The 17452-nt window shown below is 40.2% G+C and overlaps 2 protein-coding genes across 12 annotated transcripts in view; one reads left to right on the top strand and one right to left on the bottom strand.

The window, feature by feature from the left end:
- The first annotated feature begins 1 nt into the window (after position 1).
- Rae1 (ribonucleic acid export 1) lies at positions 2-5704 on the top strand. Of its 5 annotated transcripts, none has more exons than XM_076438287.1 (7): positions 2-155; positions 1182-1502; positions 1588-1761; positions 1841-1912; positions 1996-2277; positions 2364-2558; positions 2696-5704. In XM_076438287.1, exons 2-7 carry the CDS (start codon positions 1245-1247, stop codon positions 2780-2782), a joined length of 1068 nt encoding a protein of 355 aa, XP_076294402.1. In that variant the 5' UTR covers positions 2-155; positions 1182-1244; the 3' UTR covers positions 2783-5704. The 5 variants fall into 5 exon arrangements, with proteins under 5 accessions (XP_076294402.1, XP_076294399.1, XP_076294401.1 ...); XM_076438284.1 differs by having other exon boundaries at positions 14-155; positions 1215-1502; XM_076438286.1 differs by lacking the exon at positions 2-155 and adding an exon at positions 831-997 and having other exon boundaries at positions 1215-1502.
- Positions 5515-17452, bottom strand: part of Huwe1 (HECT, UBA and WWE domain containing E3 ubiquitin protein ligase 1) — a 25871-nt gene continuing 13933 nt past the window's right edge. For 5 of the 7 annotated variants that reach the window (XM_076438270.1, XM_076438271.1, XM_076438274.1 and 2 more), the window contains exons 25-48: positions 17104-17388; positions 16377-16521; positions 16077-16215; positions 15852-15978; positions 15579-15728; positions 14638-15475; positions 14313-14541; positions 13979-14150; positions 13255-13615; positions 12643-12819; positions 11662-12277; positions 11206-11375; positions 10939-11117; positions 10795-10854; positions 10572-10688; positions 10286-10407; positions 9293-9533; positions 8911-9186; positions 8630-8818; positions 7791-7978; positions 7575-7708; positions 7318-7483; positions 7034-7224; positions 5515-6502 (exon numbers count right to left, since the gene is read on the bottom strand). In XM_076438270.1, the coding sequence (XP_076294385.1) occupies positions 6400-6502; positions 7034-7224; positions 7318-7483; positions 7575-7708; positions 7791-7978; positions 8630-8818; positions 8911-9186; positions 9293-9533; positions 10286-10407; positions 10572-10688; positions 10795-10854; positions 10939-11117; positions 11206-11375; positions 11662-12277; positions 12643-12819; positions 13255-13615; positions 13979-14150; positions 14313-14541; positions 14638-15475; positions 15579-15728; positions 15852-15978; positions 16077-16215; positions 16377-16521; positions 17104-17388 (5375 nt within the window). In that variant the 3' untranslated portion in view covers positions 5515-6399. The remainder of the gene's footprint in view (positions 6503-7033; positions 7225-7317; positions 7484-7574; positions 7709-7790; positions 7979-8629; positions 8819-8910; positions 9187-9292; positions 9534-10285; positions 10408-10571; positions 10689-10794; positions 10855-10938; positions 11118-11205; positions 11376-11661; positions 12278-12642; positions 12820-13254; positions 13616-13978; positions 14151-14312; positions 14542-14637; positions 15476-15578; positions 15729-15851; positions 15979-16076; positions 16216-16376; positions 16522-17103; positions 17389-17452) is intronic. The other 2 variants (XM_076438276.1, XM_076438275.1) reach the window with 2 other exon arrangements.

Genomic DNA, 17452 nt, shown 5'->3' with positions numbered 1-17452 from the left:
CTACGAGCCCACACGCGCATTTGTGGCCTGGACACAATCAAGGATTTTGGCTGTCTGGGAACCAATGGAGACGAAGAGCTGCTTGTTGATGGTGTTGATGGTGCTGGTCCATCACTTGAGGCTACAGGATATGTGCAGGATACCTGTCGCAAGACGTAAGTTCTGGGAGACTTAAAGATATCTCTCACAGGTCTTTCAGGCATCTTTTATGCATCTTTTTCAGACGCACAAAAAATCTTCAAATTTAAGAAAAAGTTATTAAAAAAATTAGAATCTATATGTATATTACTACTTTCATACACTGTTTGAGAGAATATACCACTTGTCTTCGAAAAAACCTTATTACAAAGTTAGAAATTTTTATGCAGTTGTGCGGGATTCGAACTCTGGATGGAACTTCATGATGGTTTCCTCGCTGAGCCATGCGAACCTTTAGTGTTAATAGTTTCATTACTTTTTATTCTTATAGGCTCGAATCATATCAAATCATATAATTATTTATTTTCAATATACTGTTGGGCCCTTCTTATAGAGTTTCTTGCGCTGATTCCGAATCTGTCCTTAATTTTGCTCCTATACGCACAGTTTTTGAGAAACATGGCTTTGAAAAAAAAAACATATTCACTCATGGGGGCAGCCATGTTTGATTCATTCGCATCAAATGCATGGAAAAACCATAGACATATAGAGATAGACTGCGCCGTCTTATGGGCGAGTTGAAGCCCACAATGGCGGCGCGCGGTACAAAGAGTGAGAGAGAGAGCATTAGCCGGGGTCCATAGCGCTCTCTTTCTAATTGATGTATTTATTGATGTTTTATTTTTGTTTTTTGCCGCCATTGTGGGCTTCAGCGCTTCGTACAGGCCGCGCAGTCTATCTCTATATGTCTATGGGAAAAACGTTCCGTTGCCAAGCGCGCATCACGAAACGGAACGATATCAATCGCGCATCATATTTGATCATATTCAATCATATTGATGTATTCGTGTATGTCAGTGTATGTATACATGCTCTAACATAGACATAGCCTTAGTGTTAGTGTTACTCATTGTCAAATAATGTAGAAATGTAGACTCCTGATCTCCTGATGATATCAGATGATATACTGTGACTGACTGTGATATACGTTGCTTGAATCAGCTTGAATGTTTATTGTAAACGGGTATTGCATGTGATTTAAGCCCTGATCAACGACAACGTTCTTTCCTGTACAGTGAAGATTGATAAGGTGAAATTGAAGAAATATGTTCAACCAAAGTAGTGGATTGCGAACCGGCACAACAAATACCTCCAATCCAATGCAGGACTTTGAGGTTGTGTCTCCTCCTGACGATTCCGTGTCCAGTCTCGCGTTTAGTCCTGCTTCTATTCCACAAAACTTTTTGGTAGCCGGCTCGTGGGATTGCAATGTCCGTTGCTGGGAGGTCGAACAATCCGGTAAGACGGTTCCTAAATCGATGCAATCCATGTCCGAGCCTATACTCGACGTTTGTTGGAGCGACGTAAGTTAAATGTTGTTATTCATAATTTTCTTTGAATTTCTTCAAATTATCTTCGCTTAATATGTAATTCTTCCTTCTAAAATAGGATGGAACGAAGGTATTCATGGCATCTTGCGATAAAACAGCAAAATGTTGGGACTTGGCATCAAATCAGAGTATACAGGTTGCTGCGCACGACGCACCCATCAAAGATTGCTATTGGATCAAAGCTAGTACATATTCGTGCCTTATGACAGGTTCCTGGGATAAAACGTTAAGAGTGTGTTCTAGTTTCTATCATTTCTGACATATTTTACATGCTGGACACTTATTCCCTGAGTTCTATATTTTTTTTTTAGTTTTGGGACCTGAGGAGTCCAAAGCCAGCAATGACTATCAACTTGGTTGAAAGATGTTATTGCGCAGATGTTGTAAGTATCCGCTTTCCGCTTTCCTTTGTCATTTGTAATTTATGTTTTTCAATAGGAATACTTGTTCTTTCAATTTGTTTCAGGATTATCCAATGGCAGTGGTAGGAACTGCAGGACGTGGACTAATTGTTTACCAATTGGAAGGCACTCCGAGAGAATACAAAACAGTAGAATTAAATCTAAAGTATCAATATAGATGCGTTGCGATTTTTAGAGACAAAAAGAAAGCTCCTACTGGTTTCGCGATAGGTAGTACGGAAGGTCGAGTCGCGATACATCACTTGAATTTAAGCGCAAAAGAGAATTTCACTTTCAAGTGTCATAGAGTAAATGGGGCACCCAACGGATATCAAGATATTTATGCGGTTAGCACCGTTTCAAAATTACAAATATAGTGTATAGTAATCGGAGATATTATAACGATAACGATAACGAATCTTTTCTACCGCAGGTTAACGATATCGCGTTTCATCCAGTTCACGGCACTGTTGCCACTGTTGGAGCTGACGGTACTTTTGGATTTTGGGACAAAGACTCGCGAACTAAATTGAAATCCTCCGATCCTATGGAACAGCCTATTACCAGATGTTGCTTCAATCACAATGGTCAAATATTTGCATACGCTGTATCCTATGATTGGTCCAAGGTAAGCTTAGTCGACAAGGACCAAAGAAAATTGATCATCGTAGAGATGCGTGTAGCCTTTACCGTACCACTTTACTGTACGTTGTACATGGTATCATTGGTCTTTTTAATTATTTATAATATCGTTAATGTTTACAGGGTCACGAGTACTATAATCCAGCGAAGAAAAACTCCATATTCCTTAGACCGTGCTTCGAAGAACTAAAAGCTAAAGCTACACCGTAAAACAACAGAAACGTTTTCTAGCGTTTTCTAATCTAGCCGAGACGTTTCTTCAAATTTTCTGATATGTTTGAAATAAAAGGTTTTTTTTCCAATAATTACACTTGAAAACACCTTACTGTTCACATCGACCAAATTACATACCTTTTTCTATTTTTCTATTTTTCTGTTATACGACGAGCTTTCCAATTTTACTATAGTAAATTGTAAATAGTTTTGATATATATATATATATACGTATATGTAAGACTAAGGGCACCAGTAAATTACCTTGCAACTCAAAGTCACTCGCTTCTTTTCTCAATGCCAAAGCATTACGAGTATGCTTACAGCATAGCAATTTCCAGGAACCAAAACCGGCCAGCAGATCGAGAACATTTTATTTCGGTATCGTGTAGTCTACTGTAAGGTCATCTATATTTTCTTATTTTGTGCTTTCCCCTATCGCACTAATATTCTGTTGTCAAAGTAATGTATCATGTATCATCTAAAAAAAAATGTATTTAAAAGGAAGTTTTTTGTTGGACAGGTTATTTTTGATAAGATTGTTTAAAACTCAAAGATAAAATTAGGATATTTATACTTTATACGTAGATTTGTTCAATAACATATTTTTCATTCTATTTTATTACTTTTTGCCATTTTTTCGGTGAATTTTGATTTAAAAACGCTACGAACTTTCGTTCCAACCTAATATCACCGGAATTACATTATATTATTTGGTATCGTCTTCATTAGAAAAATGTCACGAATATATTGGTCAAAGTCTCACAAACAAATAATGAAAAATATAGAAGGTTTGTTATTGTTACGCTTCTCGGCGACACTCGAGCTTCTTGGCCTTTCACGGGGTACACCCAGGGTCCATTCCGATTCACGCATGATGCGCATACACTGTATAGTGTAGTATAAGAGTCTCTATGCATACACTATACAGTATACAGTGTATGCGCATCATGCGTGAATCGGAATGCACCCCCAGGTACACCACCCAGGTATTTACTGACTTTGGTACACTCCAGTACACTCCGCGGTAGTGGAGGGGTCCATTTGGGTCCATTCCGTTGCACGCATAATGCGCATACACTGTATAGTGTAGTGTAAGAGTCTTTATGCATACACTATACAGTGTATGCGCATTATGCGTGCATGAGCTCTAGATTTTGATCAACGTCTGCTGCAAATCTGCTAGCACAGGCCAGGCCAGAAGTTGACTTGAGAAGTTCAGTATCGCCAGAAATTGTGCTTGTCCTCCTTGCCTTCTATGACGCTATTCCCCACGCTTCCGCCACGGTCCTGGCAGAGAGAGGGTATTATTTTTTCCCCTGAATTCGATCTGGCGATTCTGCTTTTCTGACATTGAAGATTTGGCTATCCGATTTGGCCTGCTTAAATAAAGGCCCAAAAAATATACTTACAATTAGATCTAGAGATATATATATATATATATATGTATATGTAATACAATTGTATATAGTTTACATTTTCTTTGTGTATCTCTTTTTATTACTTTGTCACATAAGCCCATTGTACAAAGTTATATATACATGCAAGAAGAAGAAAAGTCTTTAGTTTCTTTCTTTCACAATCGTAAAAATGTAAAAAAATAATTCTTGTAAATATTCCTTTGAAGTACCTCAAAATCAAGATATAAATGAAATTGATCTTCTTGTTTTATTCCATCTTCTTTTTTCTTTTCTTTTTTAACTAAATATGTGATTCCAATTTTTCTTTGTTCTGATTTCAACAAATATAGTAAAACACACCAATTTCCTATCAAAATAGAAAAAGAGTTCTTAGGAGTAATAGTCTGTTCGTCGAGGTTAATAATGAACTTTTCAAAAAGGAGAATTTAATTTTATACTAATTAAAGTAAACAATACTTTGCCTTCTCCAAGAAGAAGAGACGCTTTCAAGAGCGACGATTTCGTTTAACAATTTAACGACGTGAAACTCGAAATGAATGTGACATTGTTTTTGATCTTTTAAAACGTGTTGCGTGGATTCCTTTTGACCCGATCCAATTGTTTGATCGGTTTAAATTCTAGATCATTCAGTACCCGGTGAAAATATTTCACAGTTCTACATTTTTACAAACAGAAATCTGCATCTGTTAATAGGTGTTCTTTGTATTTAAAGAAAACGCAATAGATTTATAAGAAATACAACATTTAGTTTATTCTGCGAATTCCTAAGCAATTAATTCCCTAACAATATCGCGAAACTTTCCAATGTGAATCTTTGCTTTCCTCTCTCTCTCTCTCTCTCTCTTTCTCTCTCTCTCTCTCTCTCTCTCTCTTGCGCGCTCTCTCTCTTCTCACTCCTTCTCGAAACAGTATATATCGTCCCATTCGATGTGTTCACAAAAATTAACACGTACGTTTTCAATTTTACATTTTCAAAGCAGAAGCAGATGGTGGTCGACGAAAAGGAAATTCAGGGATCGGACTGGAGAAAAACGGGCGATTGTGTCGGCCGTGGAAAAAAAAGATAAAGGAAAAAAGTGTGACACGACACCTTTTTTTCAACATCACATTTTTCGAATGATTAATATTAAAACGATATTAATTAATGATCATTACTATCGATTAAGAATTAGATAATATAATTATTAATACTAAGTGTACAACCATACGTTTTTTTTTGTTGCGGGCGTAAGGGTAGAACATCTTGAATTGTTTTGTTTCCTCATATTTTAGGCTCGTGTTTAATCGTGTAAACTTTTTGAGTAATTATTCTCTCTCTCTCTCTCTCTCTCTCTCTCTCTCTCTCTCTGCCCATCTTTCTCTTTTTCTTTCTTTTTTGTTCTCATTCACCCATTCTCGTTCCCATTACAGACACTCTGTACACATGCTCATTCAATTACACATCGTTCGCACAAATTTTTTTGCTGCTACGTTTTTCACGCGAATTAGGGGTAATAGACACGTACTCCGATCACAGGCACACGTTTCTTCCGTCACGTTCATCTGTTTCCTTTCTTTCTTTCTTTGCTGTCTTCTGTTCTCTGGCAAAAAAAAAATGGAAAAAAACAACCGAAAACCGTTCGTTCCTCACCCTCATGAGAATCTCTGTTCGAGAGGAGAGCTTTCGGCTTTGAATCGCAATTTATATTACACATTTAGTTCAAAAAACCCGCCGCTTTGCTTTCTCTTAACGATGAATTACACCGAGGTTTTTTCTTTATGCTTGCTTATAGTCTTAATCGTAAAGTTTCTTAACTTAACGTGCCCGATTAAGTCTTCTCTCCTTCCATGACGGGGAATTATCGTTAAGCTCTCTGCATCTCTCTTCCGTAAGATCGTTCAATAAAATAAACTCTAGCGACGAATCATCGGTAATTACATCGTTAATCATACGTATATACATACGCTTTTTTTTTAGTTTTAATATGTATATAGCGGAGTAAACATTCTTTTTTTTTATATTAGATCTTGAGCGAAGTTCAAGAAGCGTGTTGTCGTGGTACTTTTACAATTGTTTAGCAATTTTCCGTTCTTTCTTTGTCTGTTGACACCTCCTCTCCTTATATTACTCAGCGTTTACATCACCGTTGCCTTCGCTCCTCGAGCTTTCGTGTGAAATAACCGCAAAGTTTGCTTCGCTATATTGCAACGGATTTAGGCGAAACCGAATCCTTCGCTGCATTCGTGTATTGCCTTCAGCAAATTCGTACGGAGTTTGTCATACGTTTCGTAAACAGGTAGATCCAGCTGATTAAAACTGAACAAACAAACGATACAAATTACTTGGAGTTGGTCAACGTGCCGCTGTTGATAATCGGGCCGGACTAGTTGATTCGTCTCGTATCTGTTTAATGTTTTTCTATCCAGGGATTAATTGAGCTTTTTCACTGATTAATGAATCGGTTATTAGAAATTTCACTTTCGCTAGATCATTTCAGCTGATTTTTAAATTACACTGTCCAATAGCGAAAAAAAACGTTTCGATTTTCACTATGCGATTCTTACATTTATTATTATTATTATTGTTATTCTCACTTGGTTTTTTGCGGTGATTACGAATCTGCCCATAATTTTTCCCGTAGACGCACAGTTTCTAAGAAATTTGATTTTGAAAAAAAGACATTTTTCAACTTTAAAGAATTGTTCTTTACAGCAAAAGATTCTGTAGACTTTCCCGAGTACGCATAGTAAAAATCGAAAGGTGAAAAAAAAGTTGGGAATTTGTTGGACAGTGTTATTCATGTTGAACACGATGGAAAAGCTAAAAAAGGCATTTGGAGAAGCTTACCATGTATGGGCGGATGGAAGCCTGTCCGTCGATCTGTCTTCGCGATGAATTTGGAACTTTTGCACACCGCTCATTCCTTCCAAAGCGGCGAAACCTTGCAGCGGCACCTTGGACGTTCCAGTGACGAATTGTAAGAATTTCGCTCTGTCCGCTTGGTCGAAGCCTCGCAGTGCTCGCCAGAACCATTGGATCTGAATATTTCCATTAGCAAAACAATTAATTCTCAACATTCTCGAGGACGGTCGCGATCTTTTGAATTGTTGTTGTTGTTGTTGTGTACTTGCCTGTAGAGATGTTGCAGTGTATTTGTGGTATTCTGTGTTGGCTTTAAGATCCTCTATATCTACATTCGGTAATCCACTAATCAGTAGCTCGAGTTCCTGCTCGTTGAATATGGAGATCAGTCGTTTCGGAATAATGTCGTAAAAGCCTTCTAGGAACGCGTTCAACCTGAAACCAACGAATCAACAGTTATTTATAGAATGCTCGAAATATTCGGTACAACTCCATCAGCATTCTATAACTAACTAGTTTGACTTACTGTTTTCGAATTGCTCCAGTCATTTTCATTTGACAAACGAGCCGGATATACTCGAGTTTTGTTTCTTCGGTGACAATGATGTTACGCCCATTTGGTATCAAGTCTCGTACATCGTTTACACCGAACTCGTTTACCTACAGATGAACAGATTTATTTCTGTCTGCATCGACCATACATCGCGCGTTTCAATAAGATTCAATAAGTTTCAAGTATTACCTCCGTGGAGAAGGTCAATTCGGATCCAAGATCGGCGATATTATGCTCTGTGAGGTACACTAAACCTTTGTAAAAACTATAATCTTCGCTTTCCATATCTGTATGTTTCACTAATATTCCCAAGATATGCTTGTAAAAGCTGCGCGTGAAATAACATTCCAGAAGTTTGTTGTCGTAAATTGCTTTGGCTGTAAGAATGTTTATTTAGACATTAATTTCTAACTGTTCTACCAGTTGTCTTGTTTTCAGGTCGTTAGTAGACTAGGCCACTGGTGGCGTAAAGAAACTGCTCCGTTTTGGGACATTGATGCAAGTGAAATCTATTAAGACTACGGTAATTGATAGAGCCATCTAACATATTACGCTAAGCCACCAGTATCTTTCTGTGAATATGTACCACGTATATCTTCTTTTATATGTATACTCCAGGAGCTCTTCCAAAAGTACGACTTCAACATTCGAAAGTACCGAACAAATTTCACTTGATCAGCAGAGAAGTTCACGAAACAATGAAGAATATAATACTTTGTCTTCCCTTGAAAATAAAATCGGAAGTATGTATTTGTATTCAAATAGATGCATTTTCCGATTCCTTCTCCTCCTCGTTTTTTAATAAAAGAGAGCAAGGAGAAGCAAACTGCAGCACAACGTTTCATCGACAACGGCAACGGGAATAAATGCGGTTTTTGTTACGTTACTGTTACTGGTGGTACCACCGGTGACTAGCGATTTATGAAAGCTCTTGAATTCGGTGGCGCCACCAGTGGCCTAGTCTAACAGCGGCCTAAAAGACGAGAGATTGAGAGAAAGAGAGATTGAGAGATCGAGAGAAAACATACCAATGACTCGGCCGACGAATTTGTAATAACACAAGTGGTTGGGATTGCAATGCGAAGAGGAGTTGATCATGTACGTGACTCGATCACCGGGACTGACGGTGAACAGGGCGTACATAGGATTGAAAATTTCTCTGGAAATTATGACGTACCACTCTCTGAGCAAGCCTCCAGCATCCTGACCTTCTTCGCCTGTAATTTAACGATAGAGACGCGTGAATCAAGTGGCGGTAAACGTGGAGACACGCGCGAAAGAAACCGTGACGCGAAAAACATTTCTATACCCTCGAAAACGATGTAAAAGCGATTCTTCCACTCGTCGGCGTTTCGTCTGTGGAGCTCTCGGAACGAGTCCTCGAAGACGTGGCTCCTGCGTACGTGCACGGCCAATTCGTCCCTACGAATACCCTCGTCCATTCGTTCCAATTCTGCTCGAAAATACCGTCTCTTCACGTCGAAGTCGAGTACTCTCGTGTGATCTACCAGCACAGAGAAAGGTCCGTCTGCCAAATGCGTGGTCGTCTGGCGAAGGATTTGATTTAGAACGGTTCTGTGCGTTTCTACAACAGAACAAAAGAACGGCTCCGTTCAACTTCTTTTCGATGCGATTCAACTTTGAACAAGCGCAATAGAGCACCGTCAAACAAGTACAATGTAAATCTATACCAGCAAATTTGAGGAACTTGACTTGATCCGGTGGCAGTGTCTTTTGAGGAGGAGGAGGTGCCATGTCCCAGGAAGTGTTGATCGTAGCTTCCGACTGGGAGGTACCCTCGTTGTCCGAATATATTGGCGACACCGGTGCAAGATCCGGCACAGGTTCTCGATTTTCTGGATTTGCGTTCAGCTGACGTTCGCGGGACGTACTCGACGACGAATGAATCAAGAAAAAGGCTTCCACAGCAGGCTATGGAAACGCATTACATTACGATTAGATGTATTGTACAGGATGTGTGTAAAAACTTGTTGTTAAAGTTAAGTTTCTTTCTACATTCTACAATTCTACATCAACACCTTCGACCACTAATCGAGAATAGAAAAAGTTTCAAAGGAACTATATGTCGCAAACAGATCGTTATTCGGATATAAGCTGTCGAAAGTTTTTGCAAAATATTTTGATCGTGTGGATAGTTACACTTATGGACAAAAGTCTACTAAAAGACTACAGTCTACCTGACCGTGTCGATATGAGACAGAACTAGAGATCGCGGTTTTGAACGTGTACACGTAGCACGTGAACCGTGTAGTAGTGTAGTAAGACATATTAAGGGGGTAGATTCGTTTCTAGGATTGCAAGGATACGGGATGCGTCTTCTCATTCGCGATAATGCATGCGACGGGGTTTTTCAGTGGTCAACAGCGCTAGATAAAAAATCAATCTAGGCCGCAGTCACCCTGAAAAGTCCTGTTTTTACGTTTACGGGCTGTAATTTGCATCGTTATTATTAGCTGTCGCAGCTTTATCAAAAATAACTACATGTGCAGCTGTATGCTTCCAAATAATGCAAATTACGTCTCGTAAATGTGAAAATAGTACTTGTGCCTCGATGTTTGCATTCTCGAGAAACGAGAAGGCGTATCCCGCACCCTTGCAATCCTGGAAACGATAGGGGGTCTACCCCATCCCCTAAAAAGGCTACTAGGAGATCTTGGCTTTACCTGTAAAACTAGAACAGCGTGGTGATCCGGAGTATATTCTAATTCTAACAAGCAGGCGCTGAGTGTCTCCCACAGATGATCCAGGACTAAACATTCGCTCAACAACGGAAGCTTCTCTTCACCTGTACAAATTGAATAATAATCTGTGTATGCATATGTTTGTAATTGCACTCGGTGAAAGGGTAAAAGGGAGGAAGAAAGAAAAAAAAGAAAAAATGTTACACGCAGAACGTCTAATACATGTAACGTTAGAAAAAGTTGACTATTTATTATTATTATTATTTACCATCGGAGGTGGCGGCGGTAGCGGCGGTGGTAGCGGCGACCGGCTTCGCACTCTCAGGCTGAGTTGGATTTGCTTGCGTCGTGTCCATAGGCACATCACCGTCCGCATTAGCATCGCCTTTGAAAAAATATATTAAACATGAATATTATTGTAAATTACAATAGCCGCTTATAGGAGTGAAAAAGGATGACAAAAAGAGACAAGATACACGGCAGTAAATTACCTTCGTCCGGAGCTTGGTTTGCACTCGCAGCGTCACCAGTACCTTCTGCAGTTTGATTTGCTAAAGAAACAGAGATTGAAAAATCTATTTAATAACATGTCGCCACCAGGCAATATCGTCCAGGTTATATAGTTGCCGACGTACCTGTCTTGGTGTTTGCTAAACGTACAGCTTCTCTTATCTGGACGATTACTTTAAGTATTCTCAAGAAGAATGCCTGACTAGAAGTTTTGCTGACAAGGGCAACCATCGATGGTAGCTGAAGATCGCTTCCAGCTTTAACTTTGTTGGGCGCGGTAACAACTACGCTTTCGCTCGTAAACCTATATTTAATTATTAGGTCGCAATTAGGTGAGAAAAAGAGAAACTACACCTACGCAGTAGATATATATCACACTCTGCGACACATACCTATCCAACAGAGTTCCTCGGGAACCTCCGGTACTGGTCGAAGGTTGTTCCTCGATAGAATTTCTCCTTAATTCGCGGTTCAAAACCTTCAGTTCCATCATTAGATCGTTTATATGCTCGCAAACCATAGTAGCCAATTCCATAGCGCCCTCCATTAGTAATTTTAATATCTGAAGAGAAACATATGAAATAACGGTGTATGTATATACGTATATACATATCTCTGATTTTTCGAAATAAAAAGCCAAATTATGCGATTACGATAACTGAGACTAGACTGCGGATATTTATGCATTTATGGGTTCTAAAAATTTTCGAGGAGGCTACTACCATTGAAAATATGATTTTACATGATTCCACTTTCTGAAAATTTAGCTAGAAAAATTGAAAATTGAAACTTGAAAATTGCATAAACATCTGCAGGTCTAACGATAACGATAACGATAACGATCGTACCAGTTGCCTAGTGGGGTCCGGGCAGTGCGACAAATTAAGTAGTAAAGCAGTCGCATCTTCCAGTCCCTCCTCGGAACAACTTTTGCTAGTTAGGACTTGTACAGCCAGTTTCAGATGTTCCTCGGGCGCGGCGACGCACTGCTCTTTGTTCACTTCGGTCTTTTTATTCTTATTCCCTTCTTGTTTATGGTATGGGTTCACTTCCGTCAGCCCAATCGAGATCAACGACAACAGTCTCAATAATTTATCGGTTAACTGACTACTACGCTTGATAACCGACCAGTTCAGCATAGAAATCAGTTGGCCGAAGGCTGAAGCTTCGAAGGTAGTCGTGCTATGTTCCAGTTCGTTTCCAAGGTTTGAATTCGAATGAGTCCTGGCGACTGATTTCCCTTTCTTCGAGGCACACGAGTCTAGTTTCAACAACATGTCCCAGAAATCTGGTTGGTCGCTTTTCCCTGGCTTCGAGGCGGACTTGTTTTTCGAGCAAGCTTCCTCTTTGGTACTCGAATCCTTGTCTTTGTTGCCTTCCTTTTCTTCCGATTCTTTCGGCTTGATTGGCACGAAAAATCCAGGAAATCCTTTAGCCAATGCTATCAATAAGTCTAACGTATGCCTGCGGAAGCCACAAACGGGATTATATGTATATACGTTACAGACAATTCGTGCCTGTAGTCTAGTCTGTATATCTATATATGTTTACAGTTTAACGGTAGACTGTGGATTTTATGCATTTATCAGAAAAATGTATGGGTGTATGTAATTTCAAACGGTAAAACTATTAAGACGATTTAAGGATGTCTTGTATTCTTAGAGAATATCTTCTTATTTTCAATGTATCAGAATTGTCAAAGATAGGAATTAATTTTTATATGGTTCCTGCACCTTGTAAGCGACGAAAATAAATTTGTTATTTTGCAGAAAGATCCGCAGTCTATTTATCAGTCAACAATAATTTATCAGACAATTTAAAAAACTTACTTGCACACTGTGGGCGCAGCTTGCGGATGAATAGCGATACTGCTGCCTTGCCTTTCGGATTTTTTCCCACCGTATCTAACTATATGAAAAACGTTTGCTCTACATCCGAGCGCAGCATCGATGCTGATATTCAACCACGACTGAGCGCTGTTTCTTTGGTCCATAATCTTGGGAGAACTGAAATTCGGAGATCGAGTTATATTTTAAACATTAAACGTTAACTTGTTGAAAGTTTCCCGATCGGTAACTAGCAGAATTTAAGGATCCGTATTCGCAGATTAGAGTTCTAATATTCTTAATTTGCGATTATTAAGACTGTAAAGACTGTAAAGACTGTAAAGACTGTAAAGATGCTTCCCTGAGGAGAGAAAATTATTTACCAAATTTCGAATTCTTGGGGTATATACTAGTGGAAAAATGGCCCAAAATTTGGATAGGCTGATTTTTGGTATGTTTATAAAATAATGCAAAACAGTTGTTTCTAGACCTCCGTAAACCTAGCGTTAAAAAATTCTTACTACGTAAATGGTAACGGTTCACGTGCCACGTGTATTTACATATATACACGTGAAATAGGGATCTCTGATAACACTGTGTTAATTGAAAATTTACCAATAGTCCATCGAGGGCATCAAGCTTTTTCTTTTGTATTTGCCGCCGAAATCCGCGGCGATATCTTTGTTCTCGTCGTTGCTTCTTTCCATGATACTCAGCAAGACTTTCACCACCCATTCCCTCGTGCTACCGTGATAGCAGATATTTCTGATAACTCTATGAAATCTTAACGTATTAATTTTTGGTTCATCGACAAACAATAGTATTAGTAGACACGCCATCGACTCGTGGTCCAACAATTGTCTGCCTCGGAGTCGAAGACCGGCTGCTTGGTGCGTTATGCTGGTGTCGCCGCGCATCAACTGATCCCAATGGCCTCTTTGTGCCACCGCCTGAATCGCGTAACGCGTTGCTCTACCTGTTGATCGTGATTCATTAATAACTCTAATAACTTTCTCTAGTAACATGCTTGTTATTGTTCGGATAATACAACAATTATATAGTTTCAGTGCCGAACACTTAATCCTTATTGAAGCGTGCAGTAAATCGTGTAAGGTATGGGGGTTGATTTAACGCAAACTAATTTTTGTTGTGGAAAGTATTCAGACGATTACGATAAAGAATTCGAACATCGGAGGCCCGGATAATATCCGGCTGCGAGCTGTTTTAGTGTATTTTTAAATTCTTCTAATATTTTCACTCTTTCGAATTGCACCTACTAATTTTTCTCATCATTTTCACATCAAATCCGATCCGCGGTCTCTGCTAATTATTTACTTACTTCTACCAGTCTGCCTCAATATAGTGGACAGAGCGGCAGTTCCGTGGCTAAGGAATCTTTCCTGGATCAAATGTCGATTTCGTGCCTCCCACTCCCTTCGAAGATTTTGAGCTTCCTGTGCAAGATCCGGAGGAAGAACAGATATCTGGGACTCCTCCATGTCGGTCAGGATCTGAACGCATCGAAGAAAACTATACATATCAATACAAGGGGGAGAGAGAAAGAGAGAGAGAGAGAGAGAGAGAGAGAGAGAGAGAGAGAGAGAGAGAGAGAGAGAGAGAGGCGATAGCATAGCATTACGAAGAATTAATTGGATATCGTCAAATGAATTTACAGCTTGTCTCAAAGAAGGTTGCAAGTTCTCGAAAAAGGCGGCCGCGTCAACCGGATCGTCAGGATTAGCGGAGGCAGCCGCGTGTCGTTGTTGTTCCAGGCGTTGCTGGGCGAGCACCTCTTCCTGAATCGCTGGTGGCAAGGCAGCCAAAAATTCGGGATTAACTTCCACCGGTCCGGTTAATTCTGCGACCACGGTTGCTTGGGTTCGCTGTCGAATTCTTTGAAGTCTGAAACAATCAACAATTTATTTCCATTTCGAATCTTCTAGTCGACAACGTTTCAACATTCTTTCGAGCGATACCGATTGCACGACGATACAACACCTGAGTTGTTCAGCTATGACTTCGTCGCGCATGTCTTCCGGCAGAGCAGCCAAAAAGGATGGATCGACTCCGTCGGGTAACTGTTGCTCCTGAGGTTGTTGCGGCTGGGATGGTTGCTGCTGCGACTGTTCTGGTTGCGGTTGTTGTTGCTGCTGCTGCGGTTGTTGTTGTTGCTGCTGCTGAGGCTGCTGTTGTTGTTGTTGTTGGGGCTGCTGCGGTTGTTGTTGCTGCTGCTGCTGCGGCGGCTGTTGTTCTGATTGCTCTGGGTTAATGTTTTCTGATGCTGAAGCGGTAGGATCTTGATTGAGTACATTTGCATTTCGTTCAATGTTCGATTGACTGTCATTGGTTAAAAGCGTTCTGATCCAGTCAGACGAGTCGGTTTCTCTTAGCAAGGCTTCATTACCTTCTTGACCAAAATGAACTAATATGGTTGTGTTCGTTCGACTAGACGTATCGTTGGCGTCCGACGATTCGGCGGGCCGATCGGATTGTCTCAGTCTACTAGCTTCGGATGCGCTGGGTCCGAGCACGGAGTCGACGATACTCTCTGCCAGTTCCAACGTCGAGTTTCTATTGGTTATTCGAGGATCTCTGGCTTCCGACGACACCACTTCCTCGTGTAACGGCGGCGGCGGGGTTCGTTCCTCGTCCTCTTGCACCGTTACCTCCATCTCACCGGTTACGTCGATTATGTCCTCGTCAGGGGTACGTTCCTGTCGAGTTGCTTCGATCGCAGTTCCAAAATCGGCGACCAGGTTGTTCGCGTCCTCTCTTTGAGGCGTCGATACCGTTGATAATCGATGATCTTCTATCGGAGACACGGTGGAAGAACCCGCTGAAAAAGAATTACGTCTCGCGTCAGACACGCGTGGAACGGCGACAAAGGCGATTCTCCTATCGAGAACAAAGTAGAAAAACAGTTAACGCAAGCAACCTACATTCCGTATTATTCAGATGATCCTTTTCATCTTTGCCATCCTTTTCTCCCTTCTTCTCGGAATTGTGTTGCTTTTTGCGTCTCTCTTTCCGTTCCTGGAGCTCGTAGTCCCGGTGTTTCGTCAAATTAGGAATAAGTTTGAACACGACACCTGCAATGGAAAATTCGAGAACATTGTTTCCGCACCGATCAACGTAGTAATCAATGTTTAGACGACGCGAAATATTATTATATATTATACAATAGAATATACTATTATATACGGTATATTTACCGTCGCAACAGTCTGCTTGAGAGTCTCCATCCAACAATTTACTCTCTTCGATCCACCAGTGTAAAACTGTCGGAATGTTGTTCAATGTGGCTGCCAGACTCGGTCCGAACAGATAACCAGACTGATCCTGAAAGTATGTTCGCATACGTAAGTTTGATTGATGACCGTGAATATATTTTTATGGTGTACCGACTCGTAACGTCGTTCATTCTCGGTACCACATACCACAAAGTCGATTTGTTCTTCTTCTTGATTGGTAAAGATTCCAAGATTTTCCATTACGACGACACGCGTGTCACGGAAACTGGAGGCTAAAACCTGACTGGCGGATAACGGGATCCCTTGCGACGCCGGCCCCAGCAACCTACAGTTACAAATGCGACGATGACAATCTAATAAATTACTAAACTATAGACAGGCCGGCCGGCCGGCGTATATTCATTGGCAATGCACTATATGTATATTCGGTCTGAATAGGACATACGTGTATTTTATGTGTTTAAATAGAGTTGTTGATCGATTCACCTTTGTAGTATTACTGGCGGATTCTGGTTTCTCGGATTCTGTATTTGAAGAAACTGATACCTTCGTTGTCGCAGAGCCCTTTGAGGCCGGGAATTAATGAAATTTATATCGTTGTGTGGTAGTATGAATGGATGGGAATTCGTGCCTGAGGAGGAATCATCGTTGTTGATTAATATTCTCGTTTACACTGTCCAACAGCCAAAAAAAGGTTTCAATTTTCACTATGCGATTCTCGTAGAGTATATTTTGCGCTGATTCCGAATCTGCCCTTATAATTTTTCCCTAGACGTAGTTTTTCAGAAATTCGATTTTGAAAAAAAAAATTCTTCAAAACATATTAAATAAAAGAAACTACATTAAAAAAGATATTTAATTGTTCTTTACAGCAAAGTATTCTGTAGACTTTCCCGAATACAGTGATATATCCAATATTTAATACATTATGAATGTTTAAAGTTTAAACTTTAAAAACGATCATTAAAAATGGAGAGACTTTAAGAGATATTTTTAAGAAACCAGAAAGCAACACATCTTAGCCGAGTTTCGACACGAGTTGCTGCCAGTGGCGCTTCCAGATTCGGAATCAGCGCAGAAAACTCTATAATCTATAAGAATCTCGTAGTGAAAATCGAACGAAAAGTCAAAGAAAAAGTTGAAATTTGTTGGACAATTATTATATGTTATTAGTCGCATATCAATTTTCTAGGCTAATCTTTTGTCGACGTACCATTGGCTTCGGAAACCGAAGGTGAGTCTTCGAAGAGGCCTAAAGGTAGAGGGAACGTCGTGGTCCATGGATGGCTGGTCAACGGTGTAATAGGAGTGGAGGTACTGGAGAAGTTGTCTTGATTGTCGATGTTGTGTTGAATCATTACAACGTTGCTTCCGTCACGCTCCGTTGGTGGGAACATTCTGAAGACACCGCTTTCAACGTCTTCTAAAAATTCAATTTCATCCTCGTAATTCGAAGTGCCCTCTTCTTCTTCCTCTTCTTCTTCTTCGTTCTCCTCCCCTGATGTAATTCATACATTCAACCACGACCCACGCACGCGCTAGTATGTATATTGGAATATACT

This window comes from Lasioglossum baleicum, chromosome 14 (genome assembly GCF_051020765.1).
Source record: "Lasioglossum baleicum chromosome 14, iyLasBale1, whole genome shotgun sequence".
In the NCBI taxonomy this organism is placed as follows: Eukaryota; Metazoa; Arthropoda; class Insecta; order Hymenoptera; family Halictidae; genus Lasioglossum; species Lasioglossum baleicum.
The sequence above is the reverse complement of the archived record's forward strand: the minus strand, read 5'-3'. Positions and strand labels throughout refer to the sequence as shown.

Bases quoted from the DNA above. Each gene is read 5' to 3' on its own strand.
- Rae1 (XM_076438287.1), top strand. From the start codon at position 1,245: ATGTTCAACCAAAGTAGTGGATTGCGAACCGGCACAACAAATACCTCC. The intron at 1,762-1,840 runs GTGTGTTCTAGT...TTTTTTTTTTAG, and splicing joins CCTGGGATAAAACGTTAAGA to TTTTGGGACCTGAGGAGTCC. The intron at 2,559-2,695 runs GTAAGCTTAGTC...TAATGTTTACAG, and splicing joins TATCCTATGATTGGTCCAAG to GGTCACGAGTACTATAATCC.